Source organism: Nicotiana tabacum, chromosome 12, assembly GCF_000715075.1.
Source record: "Nicotiana tabacum cultivar K326 chromosome 12, ASM71507v2, whole genome shotgun sequence".
Lineage (NCBI taxonomy): Eukaryota > Viridiplantae > Streptophyta > Magnoliopsida > Solanales > Solanaceae > Nicotiana > Nicotiana tabacum.
In genome coordinates, this window is record NC_134091.1 from 4,404,429 (window position 1) to 4,423,873 (window position 19,445).

At 36.5% G+C, this 19,445-nt stretch overlaps 1 protein-coding gene across 1 annotated transcript; it reads right to left on the reverse strand.

Annotated features, from left to right (window-relative positions):
* Positions 1-508: 508 nt before the first annotated feature.
* LOC107770962 (FKBP12-interacting protein of 37 kDa) lies at positions 509-18,179 on the reverse strand. The gene is made up of 14 exons (XM_075226052.1): positions 17,652-18,179; positions 11,181-11,223; positions 11,031-11,092; positions 8,083-8,150; positions 7,943-7,979; positions 6,868-6,955; positions 6,280-6,344; positions 6,114-6,191; positions 5,401-5,448; positions 3,022-3,075; positions 2,513-2,674; positions 2,260-2,329; positions 1,159-1,214; positions 509-1,062 (listed from the first exon to the last, which is right to left on the reverse strand). The coding sequence occupies exons 1-14, from the start codon at positions 17,655-17,657 to the stop codon at positions 895-897; spliced, it is 1,005 nt and encodes a 334-aa protein (XP_075082153.1). The 5' UTR covers positions 17,658-18,179; the 3' UTR covers positions 509-894.
* Between the last annotated feature and the right edge of the window lie 1,266 nt (positions 18,180-19,445).

A 19,445-nucleotide genomic window follows, 5' to 3' on the forward strand; every position in this document is an offset into this window, starting at 1 on the left:
CCTTGGACGGAATTCACCGCCCGATTTGGGCTGCATTCCCAAACAACCCGACTCGTAGACAGCGCCTCGTGGTGCGACCGGGTCCGGGCACAACGGGGCTCTCACCCCGAGGGTGAAAAATCCGGATCGTGTCAAATATAAAGTTGTAAAGTTGCTTTGATTAATAAAAACTTTTAATTTTTTATTAATATGACGAAATTAAAATTTTAGAAATTCCAAAATTATATTGTTAGTAAATTAGTTTAATCTTTGTCGGAAATATCAAAATCAATAGAATAATGACCAAAAATCGGGACGACAATTTGGTTTTGAAGCCCATTTGCCGGTTAGGCAGTATTGTCGTCTTTCTATATATTGAAAGGAAACGTGCTTACTGCGTAATTGAAGAGGAAAAAGCGAGGTGGAGAGGTTTAACGATGCACTTCGCCACAGCAAGATTGGCTACACTTTACAAAACAAACAACACTCACAGTGCCGCACAATAACACATCGGCCAAATTGCAACTTAGTACCTGTAAAAATGTTCTGCATTTCTCTAATGTTAACCCAAAAAAAGGGCAATATAGAACATACTGGTGCTGGTGTGATGGATAGGGAACTAAATACACGAACTGCAGCTACCAGTTGGTATGACTGTCTGCAGCTTATCAGTTGAGTAGATATGGTCATGCCTTGTTACTTTACAAGAGCATTTGGAAATGAGTGTTCTTGTTGTCAGGTCGGCGGCTTCATCTTCCGTTTGCCTTGTTGTACCATTTATGGATAAATAATTGATCTATAAAGAGTAGCTTTACATATGAAGGTAAAGCCCCGAACGCATTCACCAAACAAAACTTTTTTTGGAAAGGAAAAATAAGATGTGTTACCTACAAATAGCACTAGTCTAATTCCTACCTACTCATTCTCTACCTGTGCTTCTGTAGCTGTCATTCCCTCGTCACTGGCAGTTTTATCAGGAGTTAATTCGGTTTTCTCCATTACTGTGTTTCTTTCATTCAGCTCTACCTTCAGCTTACTGATCTCTTCATCCTTCTGTTCAAGTTTCTCTTGCAAGATTAGTACCTAGGACAAATAAAATTAAAGCATTAAACTCCACATCCTTCAAAAGTCATCCTAATACTGACTCACTCTAGATAAAATGGAAACTGTGTAAAGCACCATTTCATTTGATCTTTCCACGTCGTTTGTCAGTCCCTCTATCTGCTTGCACAGGCCTGCAAGTGCGAATGAAAATTGTTAGAAATTGAGTGAATCAATCTACTCATCATTGCATTCTCAATAACGATGGCAAATCAACTGAAACTGGTTAGGTTAGGTCAGACAAAAAGGAATCCCGATGAGAGCAAAAAGGTAACATGAACACATGTCAAGAAAATTCTACAACAAAATTAGCAGAGATATAGATACCTTAAGCAACAAGGGTGCTTGATGCCTAGTTATGTCATGTTTCTTTTTTCCCCACAAATTATATGAATGTGAAAAGTCAAATACTACAATCCACCATCAACCTGCTTCGACTTCATTAAAACAAGTTCTCATAACCGAAGTAAACTACACTGTTGGCAAGATATTAGGGGGAGAAGATGGAAACCAAGGCAGAAGGCATAAAGACCCATCCATACAAAAGCCCAGTTTCTCCATAGTGCAAGGAGAAACTAATTTAATCTACAAACAAATTGTGAGCACTGGCAAGAGCAGGTTAATGGCTGAACCAGTGTAGGAATTAATGGTTTCTCAGTTGGGGATGGTGCAGGTCTCTCTGATTATGATATGACTCAATTCTATGTAAAAGCATGCCTTATGTCTGGCATGACTTTACTGTCGCATGAATAAGGGCATGCAGATATATGGTAACCACACATATCAGGTGACAGCAGCTGGTTTCTTTCTGGGTACAGAGAAGATATGCATGTGAATCATGGTGGTATAGTTCCTTTTCCAATACTCACTGAAGCATTTAAATTCCACAAAGAACCATAATCTAAGAGTATGCCTTTACTCATGTAATGTCATGAACCAGAGGAGTATATGCAAATATTACCAAATGTTTCAACATTTAAAGCAAATATAAACATCCTATTTAAAACAAATCCAAACATCCTCACAAATATTCCTATCAATTACACTGATCATATCTGGAACCTGTTGTATCAAACCGACTAGTCAATCACAATACAACAAGCAGCAAACGAAAAATTCCTATCCCAATCAAAAGGCAAACGGAGATGTATTTATGAAGCAACTTGAGAGAACATAAACCTTCAAATTGACTTTTGAGTTCAGCATTCTGAGACTTCTGCAAAGCCAGTTTCATTGTTAATTCATGCATCTGCAAGTGAAGAAATAGACCATCTGTAACATCTCACATGTATGATGTACAAACCTGGAAAAACCAAGCTAAGCAACTTGGTAACCTATGAATAGACTAGTCTCTTCCATCTCTAAATTCAGTTGTGAACTAAATGAATTATATATTTTACACACTTCACTGATCAAAATAATCATCTAATACCTTTCCTTCATTAGCCTGGTTTCCGATCTCTTCATTTTCCTCTTGCAGCGTCCTACATTTAGCCATTAGCATCTTCCCCATTTTGCTTTGCGGGGTAAAATTGACTGCAGCAATGTTATCATGCAACTCCTTCACCTTCTTATCCTTCTCCTCAACCAAATTCTGGTATTGCAAAACAAGAATAGATGTAAGCAAGCGTGCAATCAGGCAAGCAAGCCCATGAAGGAACAATGAGAAAGTCAACTAAATTACATGACAAAACCATCCAAAAATTTAAGCACCAACATGCTTTATTCATTGGCAGAAGGATGCATCATCAGAGCTCACAGAGCAATTCAAAAGGCAACCAGTAACTATGTCACCAACAGAACACTGCCCCCAGTAAATAACGAATACCAGCCAACCATCATAGAGACTTGGAAGCATAACGAAGTTAACCACTAAATAAGAGTATCAAATTCCTCTATGTACATTTCAACTTGAAATTAAAATCAAAGTCCAGAACTTACCTTCAGTCTAGTGAACTCTTCATGAATTGCTGGATCTAGCAATAGCTTCCGTGCCTGTTAATATACCCCCCAAAAGAATAAAGAAACTGAGCAAAAAGTGAACCACCAACAAAGAGATTAAAAGCAAATGTTAACCCAATTTTTTTTGAAACGTTATGGTATAAGATGAGAGAGAGAAAGAGAGAGAGAGAGCACTCAGTGCAGATGCATATCATAGCAGAAAAGAACACAAAGCTGCAAAGGTGTATTCAGCAAATCATAGTGCTGCTCTGAGAAGGAAAAAAAAAAGATAAAAAAGAACATGAAGAATTTTAAAAAAAAAACAGAAAGGGTTTTATTCCATAAATCTGGCATTGCAACGTCAAGATTTCTGGAAATTAATGGAACTAATTATATATTCCTTGAAACTTTCTTCTTAGTACCATTTGTTCTCACCTAACATGAACATCTATTAGGCATCATTGAGCAAATTCGAATACAAATCTTAGAGAAACTAGTTAAGGGGGCATCCGGTGTGTGCATAATTTTGGTCTAGGAAAGAATAAAAGGGCAGCCCGATGCACTAAGCTCCCGCTATGCGCGGGGTACGGGGAAGGGCTGGACCACATGGGTCTATCGTATGCAGTCTTACCTTGCATTTCTGCAAGAGGTTGTTTCTACGGCATGAACCCGTGACCTCCGGGTCACATGGCAGCAACTTTACCAATTACGCCAAGGCTCACCTTCAAGGTCTAGGAAAGAATATAAACTTTAAAATATAGGTTGAACTTATGTGACTGAGCATAACTGTCAAAGCAGAGTTAAACAAGGAAATCACCACCCATTAAATACAATAACAATCTTAACATCTCTGAGTTTTTATAAGTGTGATTATGAGGGCGTCAACAACAACAACCCGGTGTAATCCGACATGTGGGGTCTGGGGAGGGTAGGATGTACACAGCCTTACCCCTACTCTGGAAGGGCAAAGAGATTGTTTCCAATAGACAAAATAGTGTCAGCTTCACAAATTGTGACACAGTAAGAATATATCTGTCCCTTAATTAGGAGTATAGATAGTAGAACAAGTGCCCACTGAGGACTAAATCTTTTTGAAAAGATTAAATATCCAAACTTAGCTAGTAGGATCTACATTAGAATTAGGCACAATGATTCAAGGAGATAAGAGGTCCAGGCCACCATTTTGCAGTTCCTAAGCAGTTCTATCTTATAGGGCGGTTTCATGTTAACTATATGCTGTTCTTACCCTTCAGTTCTCTTTCCTCGCATCAAATGTATCAACATTCAACAAATAGAAACACAAATTAAACCATTTCCATTCACGATTCCCCTTGGTAACTTAAAATTTACAACCTTAATTACTACTCGGTTTCAATTTAGATGAGGTAGTTTGACTCGGCACGGAGTTTAATAAAAAAATAGAAGACTTTTGAAACTTGTGGTCTTAAATGCTTAAGGAGTAAAAGCTTTGTGGGATTATGACATTTGTATGATTATAAAGCTTTTCATTAAGGGTAAAATAAAGACTTTAAAGTTGAATTATCTTAAATGGTTTCTAGCATACCGAGTATATTGGGGGGGGGGGGGGGGATATTCTAGCCTTCACACCATAGCACTAGTGTTAACAAAGGGATTGTATTCTCAGACCAATACGTGGATAAAGTTGATAATTGGATTGGAGTTGGAATTAAGATTTCATAACTGGAAGCACCTTCTTTAAGTAAATCAAGCAGTTAATACTCTCTCGAATGTATCCAAAATTACACATGAAGGTGCACCAGCTAACAAAGTGTATTATTTAAGCAAACGGCATAAAATTAGCAAAGCAACAACCAAATGAACCAAAAAGAAAAAGGAAGTTTAAAAATTGAGATCTAGGTGGCCGTTGTCCTCGTTTTGGCGGACAAAACTAAGCCAAGACACAATTCGGAAAAAAAAATGAGGTGGGATGAAACTAATGTAACCTGTGGTAGGAAAAATACCACCCTCCTCCATATACAAAGAAACTCTACATCAAAAATAACCCCAAGAGAGGAATGGGACTTCTATTTTTGTTAGAGGGTAGCCAGGTGGGAGTAGAGCAAAACTAACTTCCCTCGGTTGGCAGTTCCATAATACACATCAAACTATCTTGAACATTCTTTTAGATTTCAGCAACATTCAGGTTAAATTCTTTACTTCCCCATAACTCATCAAGCAGCATCCAATGACATCATAATCAAAAGTCTAACCGAACTCCTAAAATGCTACATCTGTACCAAGCAACTTAACGTTTGATACAGAAACAAGCTACATACAATATGCTACATCTTTTTCGGCATTTATATTATAGAGCACGCAGACAGCAGATCTATGGGTGAGAAAAGATACTATTACTACCTGCATTGACGGCGGCTTGAGTTGAGCTCTAAGGTCCCGAACTGCAGACTAAAACATTTACCAATAAGAAAAGTAAGAAGAAAGAATTGACCAGCAATACATAAGGAGAAAACTATGAATTGGATATATGCATTTAAAAATAAAAGCAACTAAAGATAAGGGGAAAAGAACCCAACATTCTATGCATTCACAAAAAGGGTCATAAAAATTAACACTCAACATTCAGCAACATTGTACCGTCTTCTTCCCCACCCTCACCCAAAAAGAAGAACGGCATGACATATGATCAGCTGTCAAGGATAAAACTAGATTTCATAACATAAGCGCATTGAACTTGATCTTGTCATAATATTGTTAATATTGATTAGAAAATGGATCTCTTCAATCACCTTACTAGCAGTAGGCATGTTTACCCTAAGATGTAGGCTAGCTTCATTGTGCACCATAAGGACGAGAGATTTTCTCAGAGTAAGCAATTTACAGCTGGAAACTCGGATACCTTTCAACCAACTCAATTTTCATTTTTGTAGTGAAACTATTTTCTTTTGCTCCATATATGTTTCTTTCGCCATACACTAAGATAACATGTTTCTCCAAATATCCTGCCTAATTTTGTTGAGAGAGCAGCAATGAAAACCAAACGCATACATGATAGTTCGAAATAAATATGTAACAGATGCAATTTATCTTTTGATGGCCACGGACAACTTTACCTTCAACTCTGCTATCTCCTGCTCTCTTTTGGCAAATGTCACAATAAATGCAGACTCCTTTTTCTTTGCTCTTTCCAACTACAGATTGCAAAGATGAGAAAATGATTAGAAAAAAGTTTCACTAATTTTATTAGCAGTGAGCAAATAAAGAGGAATAATCAAAAACCTGTTCACGCAATGACTCCTCTGATGATTTGAGGTTGTGAAGATAACTGACCACAAACTTGGGTTCTGCAAATAAGAGTACAGTTAATTCTCCTTATTGGAAGAAGTTACTCCCTCCATCTCAATTAACATGAAAGAAACATTTCATTCTAAGGGCGACCCCAAATGTTGAACGCGACACTGCAAATGATAACAGATGCAACAACAACAACCCAATAGAATCCCACTAGTAGTATCTGGGGAGGGTAGAGTGTACGTAGACTTTACCCCTACCTGGGGGAGGGGCACAAATGATAACAGATGCATTTGGAAAATTTCAACTTTAAGCAATGATATGATGGTGGAAGCATCACAATAGTTACTACTCCTATTACTTCAACAAAAAAGTCAAACTTTCCCATAAATTCCATACACTTTCAAAACCATATCACATATCAAATGGGACAGAGGGAATTAAAGATGTAATTTTTCTTTCATGTATGAGTCAAACAAACAACAGCAACTGGGCAAACACAAAGATGTCAAAAAGAAAGACCAGACGAAGAGAAACAGGATTATAAGTCACAGTACAACGATGCTGAGGACATACCAGGTGTCATGCCAGGTGGTATGAAAGACTCCTTTTCAAACGCAGACCGCCACTTTTGTATTTCAGATTTTGCAGCTTCAAGTTCTGTCTGAAACAAACATAAACAGTCGAGTCAGTAATTAATTTAAGCCATTTCAATCAGAAATTTGGTCATTCAACAGCATAATTCAGGCTCCATTAAGTGTGCTGTGAATCCAAAAAATCCCCACACAAAGCTTGAACAAATTAGTGTTAGCATAAGAATCTAGGAAGACACAGAAACACCAAAAGAAGACTATGAAAACTGTGAAATTAGAAATCTTAGCCCCTCGGACATTTTAAGGATGTATGAATGGCAGAGTTCAAATCAAAAGAGCAGGCTGGAGAGGGAAGAACTATTTATGCTGATGAAAAGACAGGTTGTAAGTAAATTATCACCAATTATGCTGCTTGGACTCTCCAAATATGCCGTCGGGTGCATGTCGGATCCTCCAAATGTAGTGTTTTGGAGGATCAGACACGGGTTTGGCAGCATTTTGGAGAGTCCGCGCATAAATATTCACCATCAAGGCAACATGTTTGTTAAAGCATATTATTATCTAGGAGGCAAAAGAAGAAAGAGATCTTATCCTGTACTATGAAAGCATCTAAAATGAATTTAAGAACGAATTGAGTAAAGTATCAGAGAAAGAACAAAACAACTTCCCATGAAAGGCACTATATGCTCTTACTTCTAAGCTAATTACAACAACAAACCCAGTGTAATCTCATAAATGGGGTCTGTGGAGGGTAGAGTGTACGCAGACCTTACCAATAAGATAGAGAGGTTGTTTCTGATAAATCATCGGCTCAAGGAACAGTGAAGATTTATTTCTAAGCTAATTAAAATCCTATATTGTCAATATTAACTGAGATAAAGTATGATAATCCAACATACTACAAGCGGGGAAAAAATATCTAGATTTCTAGGCTCTGATAATAAACAAGGGAAAAAAAAATCACATGGCATCAATATGTAATGTTGAAATCAAAGGATGATAGGTCGTTTTGAATATAACCAAGGAAAACAAAAAACAAAATCTAAAATGATACACACCTGACATGATGCAAGGGTGTCCTTACAGTCCTGAAGACTGCAATGTCAAAGCACAAAAGACAGTGAGAAAGTGGCAAAACATAAGCAACTAAATCCAAAAAAAAGTTTACAAATATGGAATAAGGGTCAAATTACCATACCTCTCACGAAGAGACAAGATCATCCCTGTCGCCACACCGGGTGCTGTTTCTTCTACTTTCAAGTTATCCTAGTATTGAAAGGAGTAAATGATAAATATTAACTTGCTAATAGGTCCCTAGGACACATATTAGTTTAATATGATTAGGCTTAAGAGAGCAACCCACCTATCATGTGAGAAATTGTGAAAGATAGTGGTAAAAATTGTTCTAGAAAAAACCTTGGACATCAGTCCAAGTTCAATATTCTTGAAGGATTTGAATCCTTGACCGTATCAGAAACTGCACCTTATTATGTTAAACATTTTGCAATGTCCCAAAAGAAGTACTCCCTACGTTTCAATTTATGTGAACTCATTTGACTGGGCATGGAGTTTAAGAAAAGAGAGGACTTTTGAACTTGTGGTGTAAAATGAAACACATATATTTTGTGTGGCTATAAATCATTGCATAAAGGTAAATTGTTTCCAAATAGGGAAAGAGGTCATTCTTTTTGGCACGGACTAAAAAGGAAATAGGTTCACATAAATTGAAACGGATGGAGTATATCTTATAAATTTAACAAGGAGAGTAATTATGAGCAGTCAACTTCTCGTGTACCCTATTGAATTTTCCCCTCGATCTCTATATTTTATACTAATTTTACTATAACAACAACTATGACGCAGTCCCAAACAAGTTGGGGTGGGTTATATAAATCATCACTGACCATGTACCCCATTTAAGTTTAACTCATGTCATTATCAAACTAAATAAAAAGATTAAATACATACATAAACAGACACTTAAAGTTAGCCCCAACTACCAGTTGAACACTTCAACTTACCCAATAATTATCTAGACACATCAACTTGCCCTCAGTGTATCTCGTGGACACCTAAATCCGTCAAATCCCACACGTGAAGGCCCGTCATGGGTGACGTGTCAAATGACCAAATGGCATGATGACACGTGCCATTTTAAAAAAATTGCCACATATCATAAAAAAGAATTTGCAATAACTATATAACAAAAAAAAACGTTAAAAAACAAACTCCACTCCCCTACCCCCAAGTTCTTCTTCTTGCCAGAACAAAACCCCTCCGTCCCCATCTACATTTTCTCCCATTTGATTTATCTTCGTTTTCTACCATTTTTAAATTCTAGCCCCAACACTATAAAGGCAATAGCCAAAAGATGATGAGCGAATAATCTAGCTCCAAATCTGAAGTCGAATCACCATAAAAAAAAAATTCAAGCCCGATTCTGAAAGCATGATGCAGATTACTTGTACATATGTACTTTTCAGAAGACTAGATTTGAGTCAATCTGCTTCAATTTCTCCAATATGTGTCAACCGGAGATGGAAGCAATGTCGTCAGTGAATGGTGTATAGCTGTCGGTGCTCCGTTTTTTGCTTTGCCTCGTCGCCACCATTCCGGTGTGCTTCCTCTATCATTTTGTCCTATGCTTTTGGGTTATGATGCTATGGTTCTCACCGAATTGTTATGGCATTGTAGTCGCTATTGATTTATTTTGTCAAGATTGAAAGAGAGGTGGTAGATTTACGGCAGAAGATGGTGGAGTAGTGCTGTGAGAAAGGTTGTTGGAGGAGATGAAATTTTGATGAGGTGGAAATATTGTGGGAAAAAAAAAAAGAAAAATGTAGTATGGGGCCCACATAAAATAATCTAATCCTAGATGCCATTGGATAAGTTGGAGTATTCAAGTGACATTTGGGACCAACTTTAAGTGTTTGTTTATTTATTTTGCCAAATAAACATAATAGTGAAAAATTAGCCAAATATATTTATAAATAGTAGTAGTAGTAGTAGTAGTAAAAGTTTTCTATATTTTTATTGGCATATAAATCTACGATAAGGTCAAAATACTCCTAAAAAAGCATATGTTCAATACAAACGTACTAACAAGACTAAAACCTCAACTAGTATATATCACCTACATGGATCTTTTTCGTCCATTGCGCTCTATTTTTAGCTAATCCGCATTGATTCCAATGAATTGCAACTCTTTTGAGATAATTTCCTTCCATGTAATTTTAGGCCTACCTTGTTCCCTTTTAATAAATTTGCAAACTAAAGGTTCATTCCCAGGGAGCGGAGGGAGCGGTGCATCTGTAAGCCGACGTTGGACATGACCATACCATCTCCAGTGACCTTTTCTCGTTTTATCCTCAATGTGTGATACTTGCACATTATGGGGAATGTGGTCATTTTTAGTCTTATCTAATTTTGCATATCCACGCATCCATCTAACCATTCTCATCTACAATACCCATCCTGTGAATATGTTGGACTTTAACGACACAAAATTCCCTACCATATAACATTGCGGTCTTCTAATTCTAGTGAACACAAAATAATTTAATCATATAATTCCCGGTGAAAATTTCTTAACAACGGTTGCATCAAATCCATTATCCCCAAGTCATAGAGCGGAAGACCATTATCCCCAAGTTTTAGAGCTGAATCAGAGGATTTCTCGGTCGTTAAAAAATACTTAGCAGTTTAGCAAGTTAGGAATAACCAACTTTACCAACATCGTAAAAAAATTGAAAGGAATTTTACCAACATCTTATTACAGCAACACTGCACAGAAATTGCATAAACTTTTCTCTCAGAAGACACAATCTCCTTACTTCACTCACCCACAAGGTTATCATCTAACTTAGCTAAGGCCACACAAACTTCCAAGCATGTAAATCATGTCCAGAAAGTTGTATTTTTCTACATTGGTAATCAAAATGAAGTTAATGGCAGTCTCATGGTCACTATCAATACTTAGAAATCCAACGCTAAACCAAAACGAAACTATGGTCGTCTCCGATTTCTCCAATTCATCAAACCGCACTTTGACTATTCTTCTCTCCTAGAACCATAGTTGGTTTGCTAGTATGGTTGTCAAGACAGCCTAAATTACATTAAGTAAAAACAAAACAAGAAAGGGAGCACCTTTTTAGAGCCAAAAATATCATCTTCATCATCGTCAAGGTCTCCAAAGCTTCTTTTGGTACCTAAATCACGTCTTAAAGTGTTAAAAGGCGAGAAATATACCAAAAAGGCTTGCAGTAAAGGTGAAACGGAAGGGAAGAATGAGCAAACCTGAATGCCTAGAGCCGGCGAAATCTCCACCAAAATCGATGTCCTAACAATTTCCCAAAAACGAAAATTCTTCAACATTGTATTGTATACAGGAATATAAGTAAATAATATTAGACAAGAAAACCTTAGAAATTGAAATAGAAAAAAAAAAGTTACATCGTCCAGGTGGTTATGGGATGCCATTTGCGTAATCAATTTAAAAGTTCTGGAGTTAAATTTGGAACCCTAAGCGGAGGCTTCAGTGAAAGTGCAGGGGAAGGAGGGGGAATGATTTGCTGCGTCCGGTTTTATCTCCTCCTTAGTACAACTTGCACGTGGCTTCTCTACTTTTGCGTCCAAACCAAATTTATTTCGGAGAAAAGTTATTCCTGCCCGTGTATTATTATAGTTAGGGGTGGTAATTTGAGCCCAAACCCATTTAACCCGCCCAGAAATTAATGGGTTAGGTTACAAATATTTTAGCCAACTTATATAGAAATTTATTTAGCTGCCCCAATTTTACTTTTTTTTTGTATTTTCAATTTTATATTATTTTATTTTTCTGCACCATTCACCCCCACCTCCCCACCCCCGCAAAACCACCCACCCCTAAAAAAATATTTTACTTTATTTTTTGTATTTTTAATTTTCTGCTTTTTTTCCTGCACCAACCATCACCCACCCTCCCCCTCTCCCCGAAAACCCCCTCCCCTCAAAAAAAAAAATTGTATTCTCAATTTTCTTTTCTTTTTTTTTTTTCTGCATCCACTCCTCTCCACACACCCCACACCCCGCAAACCTCTCAAAAATAAATATTTTACTTTTTTTTTAATTTTCTATTTTCTGTTTTTTTTTGTTTTTTTGCACAACTCACCCGCCCCGCCCCCCACTCCACCCCTACCCCTACCCCTACCCCAACCCCCAAAAAAATTTCAACTTACACATTTTAAAGTAAAAGATTTTTTTATGCAAGATGAGCATTGTTCTAAAACATGGGTCAAGTTGGGCGGGTTGGGTTATGACCCATTGTTTAGCCATCTTGACCCAGCCCATCTTAGCTTGAGTACACTTTGGGCTGGGTTGGGCAATGACTCATTTATTGACCTAACGCATCTTGACCCGCCCAAAGTCAGCCCAACCCGCCCATTTGTCACCCCTAAATTTATAGTATATTGTAGTAGTTATTTGTACTGTCATGTACTATTATATATTAGTTATTAGTTATTTGTATTCTTGATATACTATTCAATCACACAAGGGATTGCTATTATTATGATATAATAAATTTGTAGTTGGTTTCTTCTTGTTTTGCTCCATCTGTTATTGCAAGAAGATCATTTAATTTTCTCACTTTTGTTCCCGTAAATCTGTCATTTAATTTAAACAATGTCACAAGATAGTTGTTCGTCTCAAGAAGTTGGATCGAAGAGGAGGTGTTTATGCGGTAGGACTGCCCACTACTTTACCGCTTACACTCCTTGCAACGCTGGTCGGAGATTCTACAAATGTCCTAAACCTGATGTGAGTTAATTTATATAATTATCATGTTGTGATTGTTCAATTCTTTTCTAGATTGAAATCATTTGAATTGTTTTTTCAGAAAACTTCGTGTGGTTATTTCGAATGGGTTGATGAAGTATTATGGGACAGAGTTGTGACTGTTATTTGCAAGTTGAAGTCGCAATTGGATGCAGCTAAGGTTGAAATTAAAAGAAAAAATTGAAGCAATGGAGGCTATAATTGAAATTGGAGAGACCAAAACAAGTATGTTGAAGTCGATATTGGATGTGGCTTATCTCGAGAAGGACTTATTGAAGATTAAAGTTGAAGAAATGGGGGCTACAAATCAATTGGAAAGGACCAATTCCAAGAAAATGAACTTAGTTATTTTGATATCATGGGTCCTATTTGGTACCTTAGTTGCAGCTTGTTTGATGAATTAAATGATATCTAGTGTTGTGGTATTTTGTATTATGAAGTTTAGTTAGGTTGGGATATTTAGAGCAATGTATTGTATGTTATTTTGTTGGGTAAAAGATGAAATTAAATGTCCTTGCACCACCTATCTTCACTGCTAAAATAGTGTGTTTAGAACCGGCAATTGTCTGTTTTGGAGTAAAATTTGAGAACAAATCAAAAGATTATCTGGTGAAGCTATTACAGTAGCTAAATCATGTATTGCTATTGCATTTGTTTGAAGATTCTCATCTATTAAAACATCCAAATCTGAGTATCCAACTAGATAAAAAACATCCAAATTTGGGTTGTTCAACAATAGCTAAGATTCACATAAACGGGTCGATACATATAACATGATATTAAAACTACATAACAAGTGGATTAAATAACTATTACCATTAATTTAAAAAATTAATTGTTAAGGTACATTTAAATTGACATACGGATGCTATATTATAACTAGGGGTGTCAATGGTTCGATTCGGCCGATTATTTTATAAAATTTGTACCATACCAATTTTTCGGTTATTCTATTATGTATAACCAAAATTAGACTTTTCGAAACCGTCCCAATCATGTTGATTTCTCTTTGGTATCGGTACTGTTCGGTTAATTTTCGGTATTTTTTTAATATCATGTAAAATTCACTAATAGAATTAGAATGCAATAACATACATTCTTTTAGAGGACTTAGCAAAACTCTCTAGATATTTTTACTGTTTAAAGGGTGATGAATTAAAAAAGAAAAAAGAAAGATGGCTAGAGTATAGATCCATCAACTATTCTACAACAATGTAAAAGAAATCAAACAAAGCAAAGAAAATATAAATCACACGGGTTGAAAAATATACCAAGTTGGGACTCAAGAATAAAGTCTATAGAAGATTAAATATTCAAAAAGATAAATCTAAATTATATGAAAGAAAACATATTCAATACATTATAGTTTGCTACTCATAATCGCTAGAATACTTTGTGTCTTGCTAATAGAGATACTTGAAATAACTTAGTTTAAGTAGAAGTAGCATAATAGGTTTTAAGAATTAGTATTTTGAGTTTAATTACTTGTTGGCTTGTAATAGTTTTTATAATTTCAAGGCCCAAAGAAAATTTAATGCATTATTATTTTTAAACTTACTAAATAAATATATTTTCCACATGTAAAATTTATTCGGTACGGTTCGGTATTACCCTAATTATTGGTGCGGTTATAGATCTATATAAAAACCTATGGTTTCTTAAAAAGAAACATAAAAATCGGTTCAGTACGGTACGGTTTGGTCGATTTAGTCGGTTTTCGAATATCCATTGACACCCCTAATTATAACCTCAAAAGAAGTTACCATCTAAGTCATACTATGGCATCCAACTGTCATCACCAACCTAGCAAAACAAGAGTAGTAGTAAATGTACTGGTAGAAGTCGTAAATTGCATCACCAACCAAATTATTTTGACAAAAAAGTAAGTCCCAAACCATTACTCCAAAAACCTACTTCACATTACTCCAGCATAGTACTCTTCTTTCCCTTTCTTGCCTGCAATTTTCCAATTTTTTTCTGAGCATGCATCTCCAGCTGGTTGCTAGTTTCAGCCTCTTTTCCCTTCCATATGAATCATGTTGGTGAGTAGGGAAGATTTGAAGGATCACCCACACCAGTTGAACTATCTCTTACAGGGATAAATCTTGTCATAGATGGAAGACTTGTTTCTTATCCCACCCGAAGCCTTGTCCTTGTCTCTGAAATAATTTTTGGCCTTATAGTAGGGTCTTCTTCATCTGCAAATTGTGGAGGTAAAGGTCTCCTACTAATAACATCTCGGAGAGATGAAATGCTATCAAAACAGTTGGGGTAGGAATGAACACAAGTGGACTACTGGAGGCTTGACTATTTTGAGATTGTTAGGACCTGATAATGGTATTTCTTCACCAATGTCTTCATAATCTACGGTGCTTTTCCTTTTCATTGTCTGCTTTCCTTTAAATTGTGCACTAGATGGTTGTCATAAATAATTAACAAATTGTTAGATAATAAAGTCTATTGTTAACGACTAATAAAGAGTGACAAATCACCTTTGTACACCTCTTGCATTATGATTTGGTTTTCCACAAGGGCGGCCAGAGGGTAAAGGCACTAAAGCAGTGGCTTTAGGCCCCATAATTTTGGGGGCCCCAACTTTTGTTTCCCAATTCTTTTTTGATGTCCGATATTTAATTTGGGGCATCGATTAATTCAAATTCGTACCGTGTAAAATCCATTAAAGACAGCTCCTTATAAGGGATTTTTTTTCATTCCAAATACTGAAACTGAATACTTCCGATTAAAGAAGGAGATATGCTATCCATCTCACCACAACTCTTAGGCCCCAAATCTTTTTAAGAAAATATTAAGTATTTCAAAGTAGAAAAGTAAAATATTTTATATAAAAAAAGATTACATTAATCATTAGAAAATATGTAATGCACTTTTAAACTCTATTTTTTCCTCATGTTTTTATCATTGCAACAAGTATATTGAAACATTAAAAATTTCTTTAAATACAAAGTTATCAACTTCTTGAATCATGTTCTATTACTTAAGTTCATACTGCACATGAGAGATTAAATGATTTATGCGAAAAATTTTAAGTAATTTTATTCTCAAAAAGCTAGAAAAATCTACTTCAACTAAAAATATATATGACTTTTTAAAAAGGGCTTCACATTAAATTTTGGCTTTAGGCCACCAAACTTATTGAGCCGCCCCTGGTTCTCCACAGCAGCTGCAGTTCAAGGTTATTCCTTTCCTTGAAGGAGACCATTCACCTTGTCTCTTGCTTGCCTCATCTTTTTGCCTATTTTTCTTCAATTTAGGCTTGCCAGCTAACTTCACCAAATGTGGTGGTTTCATGGCCAGTGATGGGTCTATTTTCTAGAATTTCTCACCCCTAACAGGCTGCAACTTATGTGAATAAGTCTTTAAAGCAGTCTCTTTGCTATACCACCAATGCATTTGCTCCAAATGGTCATTTCTCTTGTATATTATTGCTTTGATTATGTGAGGACATGGTATTCCTAAGAGTTGCCATTGCGTGCAACTGCATTGCTTCACTTCCATTTTGACAATATGTTCATCTGCTCCTTCTCTAATCTCATAACAAGCATCTCCATTAAAGTAAACCACACATGTGTGAGCAATCTTCAAATAATCAGCATACAATTTCATGCTTTGTGGACTGAAGTCATGAGTCCATGACTTCACTTGATCTTCATGTTCTCTCAATAAGGTCATAACCTTAACTCTAATGTCTTCCAACATCTTGATTATTGATTTACACCTTGCATCCAAGATCCATGCACTGAATGACTCTGTGAAGTTATTGTCCACTGCCATGTTCTTGCAAACAGTGTCAAAATAAGCTCAACACCATTACTGGGCATGATAATGTAGCAACTCTCTCACAACATCTCCATCCATATCCCCTATCACACCTCCTTTTCCCACCCTGGAAGGGGTGTAAGGGAGTTTTTTCCAATTTAATTGACAATCAAAACGGGATTAATTATTTAAAATCAGAGTCGCCACTTGGAATAACTTATGGTGTCCCAAGTCACCGGTTTTAAATCCTAAATCGAGGAAAGTCTGACTCTGCTTTATAGTCAGCGAACACAGAAATCCGGGTAAGGAATTTTGTTAACCCGGGAAAAGGTGTTAAGCATTCCCGAGTTCCGTGGTTTTAGCACGGTCACTCAACTGTTATTATTGGCTTATTTATTTGATTTTAAAACATCTTTGAAACCTATGTGCATTTTTATTCCTTTTAACCGCTTTTAATAATCCACTTGTTATACAATTAATTACTGATTACACGTTTGCAAATCATGTCACGGAAACCATACCCACGATCCACAACGTGTCTATTTTATTAAAAAAAACTTAAAGTGTGGCCAGGTCACATAAATGTATCCCGAATTTTAAAATTAAGCATCACAACTACGTCAGGGGAGCAGTACCCGTAGCTATGACAATTATTATTAATCGTGCGGAAAGTAAACTAATAAATCACTAATCTTTTGCCTAAAAAAACAAATATGCTTTCTTCTCTAAAATGCAAATCAAACCCCAAACCTATTATTCCAAAGCTCATTTTTACAGCAAGCTTACACTAAACGATAGCCAAATCTTGACTAATGAATCGAAACAGTAACAGATTTTGAAGCCAAGTCTTTTTATTTTGTCTCTAATACTTATATTCCGAAAGATGCAACTTTCATTTACACCTCAATAACTAAAAATTTACTATCTATCTTAACGAATTCAAAGACTAACTTAACAGTTGCATAAGGCACCTAATTTGAACCAAACCGACATGAGATTATTATCATGAATATATCTAAATATTTCAGCAAAGTCTCATAAAGAAAGTCAAGACAATCACATAACTCCCAATGAACTAATTCAGTTGAGGATCAAAAGATCACGGAAAAGTCTCACCCAAAATTATTTACTAAGCTAGTAAAATGAACTGGAGATAAAATGGGGTAAAGAATGAACCTTCATGGCTACAGACAACCTCGAATCTCAGAATTAACGCTTGAACAAACAACCTCGTCGTAAATCGGCAACAAGGACTGGACTGGAAAACCTCGATGACAACCTCAACGGCTCTGTTTCCGCTCCCTTCTCACGTTTCCGTCACTGTATCCGCTGGATTTCCGGCGGGCTACTGGTTTGTGAAGTGGCTGGAGATGGGTGAAGGTTGGGCTGTTTTCAAATTTGCGGCGATGGGGAGGAGTCACCGGCTCTATTCAAACGCTGAAGAAGGTGATGCTCATACTTGGGCGTTTTTGATTTGTGTTGAAGAAGAATCGGTCTTCAGGTCCAGAGAGGGGATGGTCGTTCGTTGTGTTCAAGAAGAAATAGAATCGTGGAGGGGTCTGTGGTATCTGTAGTTGATGCAGGTTGCTGCTTGGTGGGAGAAGCAGCGTTGAAATCTGGAGATGGGGTGGGGTGAAGGAGATGAAAATCAGGGGGGTGGGGGTCGTTTTTTGGTCTTCTGCGGCGCTCCCAAAAAATGTGTCCAGGTCTGATTTTTTGTTCTCCTAGGTCTAGGATGTTGGGTCGGGTCGGGTCAGGTCGATCCGTTTGGGCTGGGTAAGGAGAAGTGCTAGTTTAAGCGAAGAACGGGTATTGAAAGATTTGGGTTCACTCATTACATAGCCCAAATTCGAATGTAAGACCAAGCTTTTTAATTTCCTTTTCTTTTTGTTTTCTTTTCTTTCTTTAATTAATTAAAAACCTAAATTAAATCCCTAAATCAATTCAAATTGTAAAATTAAGCTAATTATATAACTATAATATTTATAAAAATTAATTGATCCTAAATTAGAAAAGAAAACTTAATAATCCAAAATTAAAAGCTAAGAATGTAAAAATGAGTCATTTTTGTAATTTTTATTTTTCTTGTAATAAAATAAAGTAAAAGAGTAAAATTAGTTGAGATATCTATATTAAGCCTAAACTAAATATTTTACGCTAAAATGGGAAAAATCTTGGGGAGGGTCAAAAATCACATGTCTACAGTTGCCCCTCTTTGACCGGAAACACGAAGAGTTTTCAGACAAAGAACGACTAGACAGGTTTTTTGACCCGACCCTTATTTGGAGAGACTAAAACTAAGAGAAAAGGGGAATGTGACCGAGCTCTGGTATCTGAGCTGCCTACATATCCTTAGCTATAAAGGAATCAGGTCACGTGTAGTTAAGAGGTGAGTGAGATGATAGAGTATACCGAGGTGGAGAGCCAGTCGAGGTGCCGTTCCACCGAGGTTCCGATCCGCCGTTCTGTTATTACATCAAAAATCAAAACATGAAAAAGAATAGCTAAGTCTATCAACTACGAGTTACAAGATTCCTATCTATAAGTCTTCTGAATCTTGATCTTGAGTCTTGAGTTGTTCTTCAAGTAGACTTTAGATTTGAACCTTGACGCTTGCTAGTTGCAGGTGTTAGTTCATTTTTCTTCAGCTTTTCGGATCAAAACCGGACACCACATCATGCTCGTGACTTCAGTCATGTCTTGAGCTGCTCACATCTTTCATCAACTTCTGCATTTGGATTCACTTCTTGCCTTTTTTTTATTCTGGATTGTGACTAACTTTTTTTGATCACCTCGGACTGTTGACTCGCATTCTTGCCGCGATCTTCTTTTGTTGCTGACTTGAATTGCATTCTGAAGTAAATTCTCTTATTCTCCAGGTAGGCACTGTTGATACCCAATTTTTTCCTGTATATATTTATATGCAAATTACCTTTCAAATAGCATATGTATGCATATATAAGTATGTTC